At 38.5% G+C, this 15,912-nt stretch overlaps 1 protein-coding gene across 2 annotated transcripts in view; it reads left to right on the forward strand.

Moving 5' to 3' along the window:
- Positions 1-15,912, forward strand: part of LOC134706264 (cyclic nucleotide-binding domain-containing protein 2-like) — a 25,850-nt gene continuing 9,938 nt past the window's right edge. For both annotated transcript variants that reach the window (XM_063565032.1, XM_063565034.1), the window contains exons 1-5: positions 1-356; positions 837-1,022; positions 1,685-1,854; positions 11,832-11,991; positions 13,137-13,285. In XM_063565032.1, the coding sequence (XP_063421102.1) occupies positions 39-356; positions 837-1,022; positions 1,685-1,854; positions 11,832-11,991; positions 13,137-13,285 (983 nt within the window). In that variant the 5' untranslated portion in view covers positions 1-38. The remainder of the gene's footprint in view (positions 357-836; positions 1,023-1,684; positions 1,855-11,831; positions 11,992-13,136; positions 13,286-15,912) is intronic.

Here is a 15,912-nt window from a genome sequence, read left to right on the forward strand (position 1 = left end):
CTAGAAAAGAAACCGCCCATAGCAGACCCCACAGTGTTATGTCGGGCAAAACTTCATCATCCGATGTTTGGTCGTCAAACAATGATTCCGTTTCTCTGTATATCAGTAAACCTGGATTGGCTAAACTTACAACTGTTCCAAATCATTACGGACTTTCTAGATCACTGACATGCAATTCAAAAGATTGTTGTCATTGGGGAAGTACTACAGTGACAGAACAACTGAGAGAAAAATATCATCAGAGAAAACTGAAGAAAAGAGATCAACCAGGATCAGAACGACAGAGATCCAAAGGCGGAGTTTTCACACCTCTGGAAGACGAGAAGGAGACAAAACAGATTGAAGTACCGGGGCAGGTGAATATACGTATAGAAAAACATTTAAGTTTAGAACATATTCCTGAATTCTTAAATCCTCATCCTATATACACAAAAACTTGATACGCAAAAAAATAACTAGAGATACACAATTCGAGACGAACATAAGACGTTTGATATATATCATCGAGACAGCAGCCCAACGGCGAAAGTAACATAATTATATCTTATGAGCAACATATTTATACAGCTTTCAAACATTGACAGGTTTCAAGATGAAAATCGCACAGATTCTGAAGAAATAATAAATGAATACATACATACAGGTTTTTTTCTGCCCTTTTTGTCGGGTTGTAGTCTCTTTGACACATTCCCCATTTCCATTCTCAATTTCACAGACGTAAAAGCGCTGCTCATTCACGATAGGTGAAGTTAATCTAAAAAATTATATTTTTAGGCTATAAAAAGTTACATTTTTAGGCTTTAAAAAAACGTTATATTTTTACGTTATATTTTTAGGCTATAAAACGTTTCCGAACGGCTGTGATTGTAGTTAAACTTGTAATAAGATGGTTTGAGGCGATTACAGAAAACAGCTATACAAAGACACCACGAACGGCAGCAGAACACCAATATTATACTTTATATACAAGTTTGGAGGCTCAAAAACTAGCATTTAACAAGAACTTGTTTGTTCGTGAACAAGTAAGTTGTTGCTTACATTAAATTAGAATTTCTCGTAAATTATCAAACAAACAGTAATACTCCCAAGCTTCAACCCTGCCTCTTACCCGGTACAGTGGATACCAGTACATTATAAGAACACACAGATCGATACAAAGCATAAAAAAAAACCTTAACAAAAACACAAAATACCTAGGGGTATAGAGTTTATTGTCTTTTAGACTACTATTTCATTTTTTGCCATTGCGTTGTCAGTTTATTTTTGACTAATAATAATGAATGCCCTCTTTGCATTGGTAATCTTTAAGAACAAGTTTCATTTAAGGGATAAGTTTACCCGGATCTTCTCATAAGTTAAGGACTCAATAAACAACATCGCCGTCCTTTACAATTTCCGTTTTTTAAGGGGGGGTAGGGACAAACCAATTTTCTTCTATTAAAAATCAATAAAGTTGAAATCAACAAATATAAGACAAGATCACCGTTAACCAGATCAAACCTTTTTATGTTCATTTGATAACACAGTCCTACCTACCGTAAACATTATTATCGTCTATAAGATTTCACTATTTAACAGGCATAACCGTGTATTTTCCCGCTACCATTTATGTATGGGTTAAGCTTCTACTTTTACTACATGAATGCAACTATGTTTCATTATAATTTATTGAAATATGTTAAAGGCGTTTGCGCGAGTACCAAAATGGGCGTCACACATCCTAGGAACAGAACCACAGGAGAGGTCAGATAGTGATTGTCGACGTATCCATGCTTTGCTTCGTGGATTAAAGAGCTTCGACAAATTCACAGAACAAATTCAACTGTCGATGTGCAAGAGCTTCAGCTACCAAAGGTAAGGTGGTCAAACAGAACAAATTCAACTGTCGATGTGCAAGAGCTTCAGCTACCAAAGGTAAGGTGGACAAACGGAACAAATTCAATTGTCGATGTGCAAGAGCTTCAGCTACCAAAGGTAATGTGATCAAACGGAACAAATTCAACTGTCTATGTGCAAGAGTTTCAGCTACCAAAGGTAAGGTGGTCAAACAGAACAAATCCAACTGTCTATGTGCAAGAGCTTCAGCTACCAAAGGTAAGGTGGTCAAACAGAACAAATCCAACTGTCTATGTGCAAGAGTTTCAGCTACCAAAGATAAGGTGGTCAAACGGAACAAATCCAACTGTCGATGTGCAAGAGTTTCAGCTACCAAAGGTAAGGTGGTCAAACGGAACAAATTCAACTGTCGATGTGCAAGAGTTTCAGTTACCAAAGGTAAGGTGGTCAAATAGAACAAATCCAACTGTCTATGTGCAAGAGTTTCAGCTACCAAAGGTAAGGTGGTCAAACGGAACAAATCCAACTGTCGATGTGCAAGAGTTTCAGCTACCAAAGGTAAGGTGGTCAAACGGAACAAATCCAACTGTCTATGTGCAAGAGTTTCAGCTACCAAAGGTAAGGTGGTCAAACGGAACAAATTCAACTGTCGATGTGCAAGAGTTTCAGCTACCAAAGGTAAGGTAGTCAAACAGAACAAATCCAACTGTCGATATGCAAGAGTTTCAGCTACCAAAGATAAGGTGGTCAAACGGAACAAATCCAACTGTCTATGTGCAAGAGCTTCAGCTACCAAAGGTAAGGTGGTCAAACAGAACAAATCAAACTGTCTATGTGCAAAAGTTTCAGCTACCAAAGGTAAGGTGATCAAACGGAACAAATCCAACTGTTTATGTGCAAGAGCTTCAGCTACCAAAGGTTAGGTGGTCAAACGGAACAAATCCAACTGTCGATGTGCAAGAGCTTCAGTTACCAAAGGTAAGGTGGTCAAATAGAACAAATCCAACTGTCTATGTGCAAGAGTTTCAGCTACCAAAGGTAAGGTGGTCAAACGGAACAAATCCAACTGTCGATGTGCAAGAGTTTCAGCTACCAAAGGTAAGGTGGTCAAACGGAACAAATCCAACTGTCTATGTGCAAGAGTTTCAGCTACCAAAGGTAAGGTGGTCAAACGGAACAAATTCAACTGTCGATGTGCAAGAGTTTCAGCTACCAAAGGTAAGGTGGTCAAACAGAACAAATCCAACTGTCGATATGCAAGAGTTTCAGCTACCAAAGATAAGGTGGTCAAACGGAACAAATCCAACTGTCTATGTGCAAGAGTTTCAGCTACCAAAGGTAAGGTGATCAAACGGAACAAATTCAACTGTCTATGTGCAAGAGTTTCAGCTACCAATGGTAAGGTGGTCAAACAGAACAAATCCAACTGTCTATGTGCAAGAGTTTCAGCTACCAAAGGTAAGGTGGTCAAACGGAACAAATTCAACTGTCTATGTGCAAGAGCTTCAGCTACCGAAGGTAAGGTAGTCAAACAAAACAAATTCAACTGTCTATGTGCAAGAGTTTCAGCTACCAAAGGTAAGGTGATCAAACGGAACAAATTCAACTGTCGATGTGCAAGAGTTTCAGTTACCAAAGGTAAGGTGGTCAAACGGAACAAATTCAACTGTCTATGTGCAAGAGTTTCAGCTACCAAAGGTAAGGTGATCAAACGGAACAAATTCAACTGTCTATGTGCAAGAGTTTCAGCTACCAATGGTAAGGTGGTCAAACAGAACAAATCCAACTGTCTATGTGCAAGAGTTTCAGCTACCAAAGGTAAGGTGGTCAAACGGAACAAATTCAACTGTCTATGTGCAAGAGTTTCAGCTACCGAAGGTAAGGTAGTCAAACAAAACAAATTCAACTGTCTATGTGCAAGAGTTTCAGCTACCAAAGGTAAGATGGTCAAACGGAACAAATCAAACTGTCTATGTGCAAAAGTTTCAGCTACCAAAGGTAAGGTGATCAAACGGAACAAATCCAACTGTTTATGTACAAGAGCTTCAGCTACAAAAGGTAAGGTGGTCAAACGGAACAAATCCAACTGTCGATATGCAAGAGTTTCAGCTACCAAAGATAAGGTGGTCAAACGGAACAAATCCAACTGTCTATGTGCAAGAGCTTCAGCTACCAAAGGTAAGGTGGTCAAACAGAACAAATCAAACTGTCTATGTGCAAAAGTTTCAGCTACCAAAGGTAAGGTGATCAAACGGAACAAATCCAACTGTTTATGTGCAAGAGCTTCAGCTACCAAAGGTTAGGTGGTCAAACGGAACAAATCCAACTGTCGATGTGCAAGAGCTTCAGTTACCAAAGGTAAGGTGGTCAAATAGAACAAATCCAACTGTCTATGTGCAAGAGTTTCAGCTACCAAAGGTAAGGTGGTCAAACGGAACAAATCCAACTGTCGATGTGCAAGAGTTTCAGCTACCAAAGGTAAGGTGGTCAAACGGAACAAATCCAACTGTCTATGTGCAAGAGTTTCAGCTACCAAAGGTAAGGTGGTCAAACGGAACAAATTCAACTGTCGATGTGCAAGAGTTTCAGCTACCAAAGGTAAGGTGGTCAAACAGAACAAATCCAACTGTCGATATGCAAGAGTTTCAGCTACCAAAGATAAGGTGGTCAAACGGAACAAATCCAACTGTCTATGTGCAAGAGTTTCAGCTACCAAAGGTAAGGTGATCAAACGGAACAAATTCAACTGTCTATGTGCAAGAGTTTCAGCTACCAATGGTAAGGTGGTCAAACAGAACAAATCCAACTGTCTATGTGCAAGAGTTTCAGCTACCAAAGGTAAGGTGGTCAAACGGAACAAATTCAACTGTCTATGTGCAAGAGTTTCAGCTACCGAAGGTAAGGTAGTCAAACAAAACAAATTCAACTGTCTATGTGCAAGAGTTTCAGCTACCAAAGGTAAGGTGATCAAACGGAACAAATTCAACTGTCTATGTGCAAGAGTTTCAGCTACCAAAGGTAAGGTGATCAAACGGAACAAATTCAACTGTCTATGTGCAAGAGTTTCAGCTACCAATGGTAAGGTGGTCAAACAGAACAAATCCAACTGTCTATGTGCAAGAGTTTCAGCTACCAAAGGTAAGGTGGTCAAACGGAACAAATTCAACTGTCTATGTGCAAGAGTTTCAGCTACCGAAGGTAAGGTAGTCAAACAAAACAAATTCAACTGTCTATGTGCAAGAGTTTCAGCTACCAAAGGTAAGATGGTCAAACGGAACAAATCAAACTGTCTATGTGCAAAAGTTTCAGCTACCAAAGGTAAGGTGATCAAACGGAACAAATCCAACTGTTTATGTACAAGAGCTTCAGCTACAAAAGGTAAGGTGGTCAAACGGAACAAATCCAACTGTCGATGTGCAAGAGTTTCAGCTACCAAAGGTAAGGTGGTCAAACGGAACAAATTCAACTGTCGATGTGCAAGAGTTTCAGTTACCAAAGGTAAGGTGGTCAAACGGAACAAATTCAACTGTCTATGTGCAAGAGTTTCAGCTACCAAAGGTAAGGTGGTCAAACGGAACAAATTCAACTTTCTATGTGCAAGAGTTTCAGCTACCAAAGGTAAGGTAGTCAAACGGAACAAATTCAACTGTCTATGTGCAAGAGTTTTAGCTACCAAAAGTAAGGTGGTCAAACGGAACAAATTAAACTGTCTATGTGCAAAAGTTTCAGCTACCAAAGGTAAGGTGATCAAACGGAACAAATCCAACTGTTTATGTGCAAGAGCTTCAGCTACCAAAGGTTAGGTGGTCAAACGGAACAAATCCAACTGTCGATGTGCAAGAGCTTCAGTTACCAAAGGTAAGGTGGTCAAATAGAACAAATCCAACTGTCTATGTGCAAGAGTTTCAGCTACCAAAGGTAAGGTGGTCAAACGGAACAAATCCAACTGTCGATGTGCAAGAGTTTCAGCTACCAAAGGTAAGGTGGTCAAACGGAACAAATCCAACTGTCTATGTGCAAGAGTTTCAGCTACCAAAGGTAAGGTGGTCAAACGGAACAAATTCAACTGTCGATGTGCAAGAGTTTCAGCTACCAAAGGTAAGGTGGTCAAACAGAACAAATCCAACTGTCGATATGCAAGAGTTTCAGCTACCAAAGATAAGGTGGTCAAACGGAACAAATCCAACTGTCTATGTGCAAGAGTTTCAGCTACCAAAGGTAAGGTGATCAAACGGAACAAATTCAACTGTCTATGTGCAAGAGTTTCAGCTACCAATGGTAAGGTGGTCAAACAGAACAAATCCAACTGTCTATGTGCAAGAGTTTCAGCTACCAAAGGTAGGGTGGTCAAACGGAACAAATTCAACTGTCTATGTGCAAGAGTTTCAGCTACCGAAGGTAAGGTAGTCAAACAAAACAAATTCAACTGTCTATGTGCAAGAGTTTCAGCTACCAAAGGTAAGGTGATCAAACGGAACAAATTCAACTGTCTATGTGCAAGAGTTTCAGCTACCAAAGGTAAGGTGATCAAACGGAACAAATTCAACTGTCTATGTGCAAGAGTTTCAGCTACCAATGGTAAGGTGGTCAAACAGAACAAATCCAACTGTCTATGTGCAAGAGTTTCAGCTACCAAAGGTAAGGTGGTCAAACGGAACAAATTCAACTGTCTATGTGCAAGAGTTTCAGCTACCGAAGGTAAGGTAGTCAAACAAAACAAATTCAACTGTCTATGTGCAAGAGTTTCAGCTACCAAAGGTAAGATGGTCAAACGGAACAAATCAAACTGTCTATGTGCAAAAGTTTCAGCTACCAAAGGTAAGGTGATCAAACGGAACAAATCCAACTGTTTATGTACAAGAGCTTCAGCTACAAAAGGTAAGTTGGTCAAACGGAACAAATCCAACTGTCGATGTGCAAGAGTTTCAGCTTCCAAAGGTAAGGTGGTCAAACGGAACAAATTCAATTGTCGATGTGCAAGAGTTTCAGTTACCAAAGGTAAGGTGGTCAAACGGAACAAATTCAACTGTCTATGTGCAAGAGTTTCAGCTACCAAAGGTAAGGTGGTCAAACGGAACAAATTCAACTGTCTATGTGCAAGAGTTTCAGCTACCAAAGGTAAGGTAGTCAAACGGAACAAATTCAACTGTCTATGTGCAAGAGTTTTAGCTACCAAAAGTAAGGTGGTCAAACGGAACAAATTAAACTGTCTATGTGCAAAAGTTTCAGCTACCAAAGGTAAGGTGATCAAACGGAACAAATCCAACTGTTTATGTGCAAGAGCTTCAGCTACCAAAGGTAAGGTGGTCAAACGGAACAAATCCAACTGTCGATGTGCAAGAGTTTCAGCTACCAAAGGTAAGGTGGTCAAACGGAACAAATCCAACTGTCTATGTGCAAGAGTTTCAGCTACCAAAGGTAAGGTGGTCAAACGGAACAAATCCAACTGTCGATTTGCAAGAGTTTCAGCTACCAAAGGTAGGGTGGTAAAACGGAACAAATTCAACTGTCAATGTGCACGAGCTTCAGCTACCAAAGGTAAGGTGGTCAAACGGAACAAATTCAACTGCCTATGTGCAAGAGTTTCAACTACCAAAGGTAAGGTGGTCAAACGGAACAAATCCAACTGTCGATGTGCAAGAGCTTCAGCTACCAAAGGTAAGGTGGTCAAACGGAACAAATCCAACTGTCTATGTGCAAGAGTTTCAGCTACCAAAGGTAAGGTGATCAAACGGAACAAATTCAACTGTCGATGTGCAAGAGCTTCAGCTACCAAAGGTAAGGTGGTCAAACGGAACAAATTCAACTGTCTATGTGCAAGAGTTTCATCTACCAAAGGTAAGGTGGTCAAACGGAACAAATCCAACTGTCGATGTGCAAGAGCTTTAGTTATCAAAGGTAAGGTGGTCAAACGGAACAAATCCAACTGTCTATGTGCAAGAGTTTCAGTTACCAAAGGTAAGGTGGTCAAACGGAACAAATCCAACTGTCTATGTGCAAGAGTTTCAGTTACCAAAGGTAAGGTGGTCAAACGGAACAAATCCAACTGTCGATGTGCAAGAGCTTCAGTTACCAAAGGTAAGGTGGTCAAACGGAACAAATCCAACTGTCGATGTGCAAGAGCTTCAGCTACCAAAGGTAAGGTGGTCAAACGGAACAAATTCAACTGTCAATGTGCAAGAGCTTCAGTTACCAAAGGTAAGGTGGTCAAACGGAACAAATTCAACTGTCTATGTGCAAGAGTTTCAGCTACCAAAAGTAAGGTGGTCAAACGGAACAAATTCAACTGTCTATGTGCAAGAGCTTCAGCTACCAAAGATAAGGTGGTCAAACGGAACAAATCCAACTGTCTATGTGCAAGAGCTTCAGCTACCAAAGGTAAGGTGGTCAAACAGAACAAATCAAACTGTCTATGTGCAAGAGCTTCAGCTACCAAAGGTAAGGTGGTCAAACGGAACAAATTCAACTGTCAATGTGCAAGAGCTTCAGTTACCAAAGGTAAGGTGGTCAAACGGAACAAATTCAACTGTCGATGTGCAAGAGTTTCAGCTACCAAAGGTAAGGTAGTCAAACAGAACAAATCCAACTGTCGATATGCAAGAGTTTCAGCTACCAAAGATAAGGTGGTCAAACGGAACAAATCCAACTGTCTATGTGCAAGAGCTTCAGCTACCAAAGGTAAGGTGGTCAAACAGAACAAATCAAACTGTCTATGTGCAAAAGTTTCAGCTACCAAAGGTAAGGTGATCAAACGGAACAAATCCAACTGTTTATGTGCAAGAGCTTCAGCTACCAAAGATTAGGTGGTCAAACGGAACAAATCCAACTGTCGATGTGCAAGAGCTTCAGTTACCAAAGGTAAGGTGGTCAAATAGAACAAATCCAACTGTCGATGTGCAAGAGTTTCAGCTACCAAAGGTAAGGTGGTCAAACGGAACAAATCCAACTGTCGATGTGCAAGAGTTTCAGCTACCAAAGGTAAGGTGGTCAAACGGAACAAATCCAACTGTCTATGTGCAAGAGTTTCAGCTACCAAAGGTAAGGTGGTCAAACGGAACAAATTCAACTGTCGATGTGCAAGAGTTTCAGCTACCAAAGGTAAGGTGGTCAAACAGAACAAATCCAACTGTCGATATGCAAGAGTTTCAGCTACCAAAGATAAGGTGGTCAAACGGAACAAATCCAACTGTCTATGTGCAAGAGTTTCAGCTACCAAAGGTAAGGTGGTCAAACGGAACAAATTCAACTGTCGATGTGCAAGAGTTTCAGCTACCAAAGGTAAGGTGGTCAAACGGAACAAATTCAACTGTCGATGTGCAAGAGTTTCAGTTACCAAAGGTAAGGTGGTCAAACGGAACAAATTCAACTGTCTATGTGCAAGAGTTTCAGCTACCAAAGGTAAGGTGATCAAACGGAACAAATTCAACTGTCTATGTGCAAGAGTTTCAGCTACCAATGGTAAGGTGGTCAAACAGAACAAATCCAACTGTCTATGTGCAAGAGTTTCAGCTACCAAAGGTAAGGTGGTCAAACGGAACAAATTCAAATGTCTATGTGCAAGAGTTTCAGCTACCGAAGGTAAGGTAGTCAAACAAAACAAATTCAACTGTCTATGTGCAAGAGTTTCAGCTACCAAAGGTAAGATGGTCAAACGGAACAAATCAAACTGTCTATGTGCAAAAGTTTCAGCTACCAAAGGTAAGGTGATCAAACGGAACAAATCCAACTGTTTATGTGCAAGAGCTTCAGCTACAAAAGGTAAGGTGGTCAAACGGAACAAATCCAACTGTCGATGTGCAAGAGTTTCAGCTACCAAAGGTAAGGTGGTCAAACGGAACAAATTCAACTGTCGATGTGCAAGAGTTTCAGTTACCAAAGGTAAGGTGGTCAAACGGAACAAATTCAACTGTCTATGTGCAAGAGTTTCAGCTACCAAAGGTAAGGTGGTCAAACGGAACAAATTCAACTGTCCATGTGCAAGAGTTTCAGCTACCAAAGGTAAGGTGGTCAAACGGAACAAATTCAACTGTCTATGTGCAAGAGTTTCAACTACCAAAGGTAGGGTGGTCAAACGGAACAAATTCAACTGTCAATGTGCACGAGCTTCAGCTACCAAAGGTAAGGTGGTCAAACGGAACAAATTCAACTGTCTATGTGCAAGAGTATCAACTACCAAAGGTAAGGTGGTCAAACGGAACAAATCCAACTGTCGATGTGCAAGAGCTTCAGCTACCAAAGGTAAGGTGGTCAAACGGAACAAATCCAACTGTCTATGTGCAAGAGTTTCAGCTACCAAAGGTAAGGTGATCAAACGGAACAAATTCAACTGTCGATGTGCAAGAGCTTCAGCTACCAAAGGTAAGGTGGTCAAACGGAACAAATTCAACTGTCTATGTGCAAGAGCTTCATCTACCAAAGGTAAGGTGGTCAAACGGAACAAATCCAACTGTCGATGTGCAAGAGCTTTAGTTATCAAAGGTAAGGTGGTCAAATGGATCAAATCCAACTGTCTATGTGCAAGAGTTTCAGTTACCAAAGGTAAGGTGGTCAAACGGAACAAATCCAACTGTCTATGTGCAAGAGTTTCAGTTACCAAAGGTAAGGTGGTCAAACGGAACAAATCCAACTGTCGATGTGCAAGAGCTTCAGTTACCAAAGGTAAGGTGGTCAAACGGAACAAATCCAACTGTCGATGTGCAAGAGCTTCAGCTACCAAAGGTAAGGTGGTCAAACGGAACAAATTCAACTGTCAATGTGCAAGAGCTTCAGTTACCAAAGGTAAGGTGGTCAAACGGAACAAATTCAACTGTCTATGTGCAAGAGTTTCAGCTACCAAAAGTAAGGTGGTCAAACGGAACAAATTCAACTGTCTATGTGCAAGAGCTTCAGCTACCAAAGATAAGGTGGTCAAACGGAACAAATTCAACTGCCGATGTGCAAGAGCTTCAGCTACCAAAGGTAAGGTGGTCAAACGGAACAAATCCAACTGTCTATGTGCAAGAGTTTCAGCTACCAAAAGTAAGGTGGTCAAACGGAACAAATTCAACTGTCGATGTGCAAGAGTTTCAGTTACCAAAGGTAAGGTGATCAAACGGAACAAATTCAACTGTCGATGTGCAAGAACTTCAGTTACCAAAGGTAAGGTGGTCAAACGGAACAAATTCAACTGTCTATGTGCAAGAGTTTCAGCTACCAACGGTAAGGTGGTCAAACGGAACAAATTCAACTGTCGATGTGCAAGAGTTTCAGCTACCAAAGGTAAGGTGGTCAAACGGAACAAATTCAACTGTCTATGTGCAAGAGTTTCAGCTACCAAAGGTAAGGTGATCAAACGGAACAAATCTAACTATCTATGTGCAAGAGCTTCAGCTACCAAAGGTAAGGTGGTCAAACGGAACAAATTCAACTGTCGATGTGCAAGAGTTTCAGCTACCAAAGGTAAGGTGGTCAAACGGAACAAATTCAACTGTCGATGTGCAAGAGCTTCAGCTACCAAAGGTAAGGTGGTCAAACAGAACAAATCCAACTGTCTATGTGCAAGAGTTTCAGTTACCAAAGGTAAGGTGGTCAAACGGAACAAATTCAACTGTCGATGTGGAAGAGCTTCAGTTACCAAAGGTAAGGTGATAAAACGGAACAAATTCAACTGTCGATGTGCAAGAGCTTCAGCTACCGAAGGTAAGGTGATAAAACGGAACAAATTCAACTGCCAATGTGCACGAGCTTCAGCTACCAAAGGTAAAGTGGTCAAACGGAACAAATTCAACTGTCAGTGTGCAAGAATTTCAGATACCAAAGGTAAGGTGATCAAGTGCAATCAAAATTCAGAAAAATATGCCACCAGTGGCTAAGGAAAAATAATAAGCATTTCAACTTCATATAATCGATGCGTTGTGAAATTAAAAATAATAGATTATTGCAAAACCATGTTGTTCACGAATGAAAATAAATTCTGTTCTCAAATAATATCTAGACTTTATCCATTTTATTTCCAGGGTAAAATCCGGTCGAGTGATACTTCGCCGAGGACATGTCGGGTTTAATTATTACTTTATCTATTCTGGATCTGTGTTTGTCAACATAGAAGACGTAAACATAGATGGAAATAAGTTTGACAGGACAGTATCGGTTCTTGTCAGAGGAGATGCTTTTGGTGTGAGTGTAATTACTTGTGTCAGTTATATTTGTATAATAAGTGAATATATGCAGATTAATTTAAAGTCTAAATATATAAATATAAACAAGTCCATATTGAAAACAAAGTACGATCAGACCTATGATTGTGTTAGATAAAACCGCAATTTTTATACGTGTGCTTATAAAACAAATGTTATTGTTTCCAAAAGACCAAAAACAGTTTAAAAAAAAGTATATTTTAACAATATGCATTTGACTAACAGGTCGAACAACTGGTGTTCTTAAAACCTGCTGACTGCTGACTGCCATTGACGATTGCCAAATAAAGTTGATCACACGATGTAACAAAATGAATCTTTATATTCATTTGATACCAAACAGAAAGCAATAAATTTGCGGCTCAAGTCTCAAGTCTATGATTAAGTTGGATAAGAACCGCAATTTTTATACGTGTGCATGTATTTTTTTTTTATTGTAGAGGGGTCTAATACAGCATATAAATGCAAAAATATATAGTAAAATGTGTTTCAAAAAATCTTAACTGGGATAAAGACAAGTATGGTTAATTTGTTGAATTTGGCGGTAGACTTTTGATCTAATTGTCGGCAGTCCTATTGAAACGAACAGTGCGCCTCTCATTGTCAATCTCTTCTTATTTTCATGTGAATCGGAGTTCCTCCATACACGTGCCAAAAAACAAGAAGATCCAAGAAGCCATTAAGAGATATTGATAATGTTCTTTACATTACAAACTTGAATATATTCTGATTTGGTTCTCTTGATATATCCTCCAGAACTAGAATTTAAAGAAACAACTGACTCGGCTTCATCCGCCTCATTTTAAGACATTTTTCTCGAATTCGACATGCGCGGTCATATCAGAATCTTTGACAAACGAGCCCATTTTTATTTTGAAATTATCAATGTCCCAGTCGTTGTAACAATAAACCAACTTCACCTGCATCTTCGATATACATTTCCCAACTCATTCGGTAGTCAAGAACTTGAAACTGCTACTCCGACTTTATAAAATGTCATCAGTTTCGAGCAGTAAGTTGACGAACCATAGTTATACCAAAGAACGTCTTTTTCTAAAACTCGACAGCACAAGGTATCGTGAATTCACAATTTGTAGAGGTTAACTGTTGAAATTTATATTACAGGAACTGGCTCTGTTGCAGAATATAAGGAGAACAGCATCAATAACATGTCGGGAAAACTGTGAATTGCTGTATGTTGACAAGGAAACATTTGCCAAAGTTTGTCCGCAAATATTTGAAAAAGAAATGGAAGAAAAAGAACAATTTCTGATGTATGCTATTGATATTTAGATTTTGATTTAGTAACTAAGTTTTGCCAGTTGATATAATATTTCAGAGCTTTCTTATTGAAAATTTGGTATTCTTGCCAAATTTTGTCAATATAACGATCCTATTCACTACTGTCAAACAAGGTTGAGCTAGCTATAAAACCACGCTCAACCCACCATTTCTTCTTGATTGCTAGCGTTTGATTTTGTCAATTATATTTCACAGATATATTCAAAATCCAATCATCTCCTCCACGAATGTGACCCACCGACGTAGATTAATCACCGGATTTGTACTTACATGAGCAACATAATGGGTAGAGCAGAATCTGCTTACCATTCTCAGAAGCACATGAAATCACCACGAGTTTTGGTTTTGATTGTGTTGCTCATAGTCTAGTTTTCTATGTTGTATTTTGTGTAATACTTTTTTCGTTTTTATCCATGATATTGTTAATTTGTTTTCAACTTATAAGTTTGAATATACATTTGAAAAATTTCGGCTATTTTTATACTGAGTAGTTAATATTTTTGGTATGTTTATATGCTTGTATGCATACTCTTAGTGTTCCATAAGACTTCTTGGCTGACTGATTTAGTATACTATTGCTGATGTATTGAAATGTAATTTTAATGATATATTATGTCATCACTGAGAAAGAAATTTTAGACCAGTTAAAAATTTTGAATGTTAATAAACCAGCTGGACGTGATGGTATCAGTCCTAGAATTTTAAAAGAGGTTGCTAGCTTTATTTCTAAACCATTGACTAAGTTATTTAATATGTCTCTATCAGTTAAACAGGTTCCACTGTTATGGAAAATTGCACATGTTAATCCTATCTTTAAAGGAAAAGGTAGTCCACATTCAGCTCTAAACTATCGTCCAATATCTGTTACTAGTATTGTTTGTAAGATTATGGAAAAAGTTTTATTTAAACATTTGTATAATTATATGAGGAGTAATAACCTTTTGTCAAAGTTTCAATCTGGTTTCCAACCAGGTGATTCTACTGTTAATCAGTTAATCGAAATATATCATAAGATTATTAGTAATATGGATAGTGGTAGGGATGTAAGGTTTGTATTTTGTGATGTATCTAGAGCTTTCGATAAAGTTTGGCATAAAGGACTTTTATTTAAACTGAAACAATCTGGCTTAAATGACCAGCTCTTATCTTGGATAGAAAGTTATCTTTCGGATCGTCAACAAAAGGTAGTTTCAGAAGGCTTTTCGTCAACTCTAAGAAGTGTACATGCAGGTGTCCTCCAGGGATCAGTTTTGGGACCCTTTCTGTTTCTTATTTATATAAATGATATAGTAAATGACATTGCTAATGATATTAGACTTTTTGCAGATGACACCTCTTTATTTGTCATAGTAGATGATGATCATGATGTAGCAGCCGCTTCTTTAACTAATGACTTAGATGTTATCTCAAATTGGGCAACATCATGGACTGTTCAATTTAACTCTAAGAAAACTAAAAATATTGTATTTACTAGAAGGGAAAGGGAGCATCCACCTGTATTTTTTGGGATAAATGGTGAAGAGGTTGAGAAAACAAATATTCACTGTCATCTTGGGATAACATTTCAGTCATCAGCTTCATGGCATACACATATTGATATTGTTTATAAAAAAGCATGCTCTCGTCTTTCTGTGCTTCGCCAAGTTAAGCACTTATTAGATAGGTGTTCACTTATCCGTATTTATTATGCTTTTATTAGACCTATATTAGAATATGGTGATGTTATTTGGGACAATTGTTCCCAGCATGAGACCGAGCTCCTTGAAAATATTCAGATAGAAGCTGCTAGAATTATTACAGGATTACGACGTAATTCCTCCAGACAAAAACTATATATTGAATTAGGTTTAGAAACTCTGGAGAATAGACGTAATAAACATAAGCTTATACTATTCTATAAAATATTAAATGGGATGACACCTGCATACTTATATGAGTTAATCCAGCCATATCTTCCCAGACAAACCCCTTATACTTTGAGAAATGAAAATAACACTCTTCACCCGCCTCTTGCTAGAACTAACTCTTATTTTAATAGTTTCATTCCTTCCACTATAAGACTTTGTAATAGTCTTCCTTTGAGTTTACAAAAGTCACCAAGTTTGGGTATATTTAGAAGTGGGCTGGATAAGTTTTATAGGACTGATGATATATTTAAACCTTTCAACTATGGGATAAGGAAACTTAATATAAGTCATTGTCAACTCAGAAATAATGCTAGCAACCTTAAATCTCATTTATTTAATCAGTTCTTAGGTGAGAACACTTTTTGCACAAACTGTTACCATCCTGTTGAGGATAACAAACATTTCTTTTTTATTTGCCCTAAGTATAATGATGTAAGACAGATCCTTCTTGATTCCATTTACTCCATTGTTGATAATGTTGACATAAATATTGAATTACTACTTTTTGGAAACAGATTATTATCATATGATATGAATATTGCTATTTTTAAATCTGTTCAGAAATATATTAGTGACACTCAACGTTTTGTTTGAAACTTACTTAATTTTTGTTTCATCTAGTTTTATTTTTCATTTTTTTTTCTACACTCCAACGTTAATTCATTTATTCCACTAAGCAAGCTTAGTATCTC

This window comes from Mytilus trossulus, chromosome 2 (genome assembly GCF_036588685.1).
Source record: "Mytilus trossulus isolate FHL-02 chromosome 2, PNRI_Mtr1.1.1.hap1, whole genome shotgun sequence".
Classification (NCBI taxonomy): Eukaryota; Metazoa; Mollusca; class Bivalvia; order Mytilida; family Mytilidae; genus Mytilus; species Mytilus trossulus.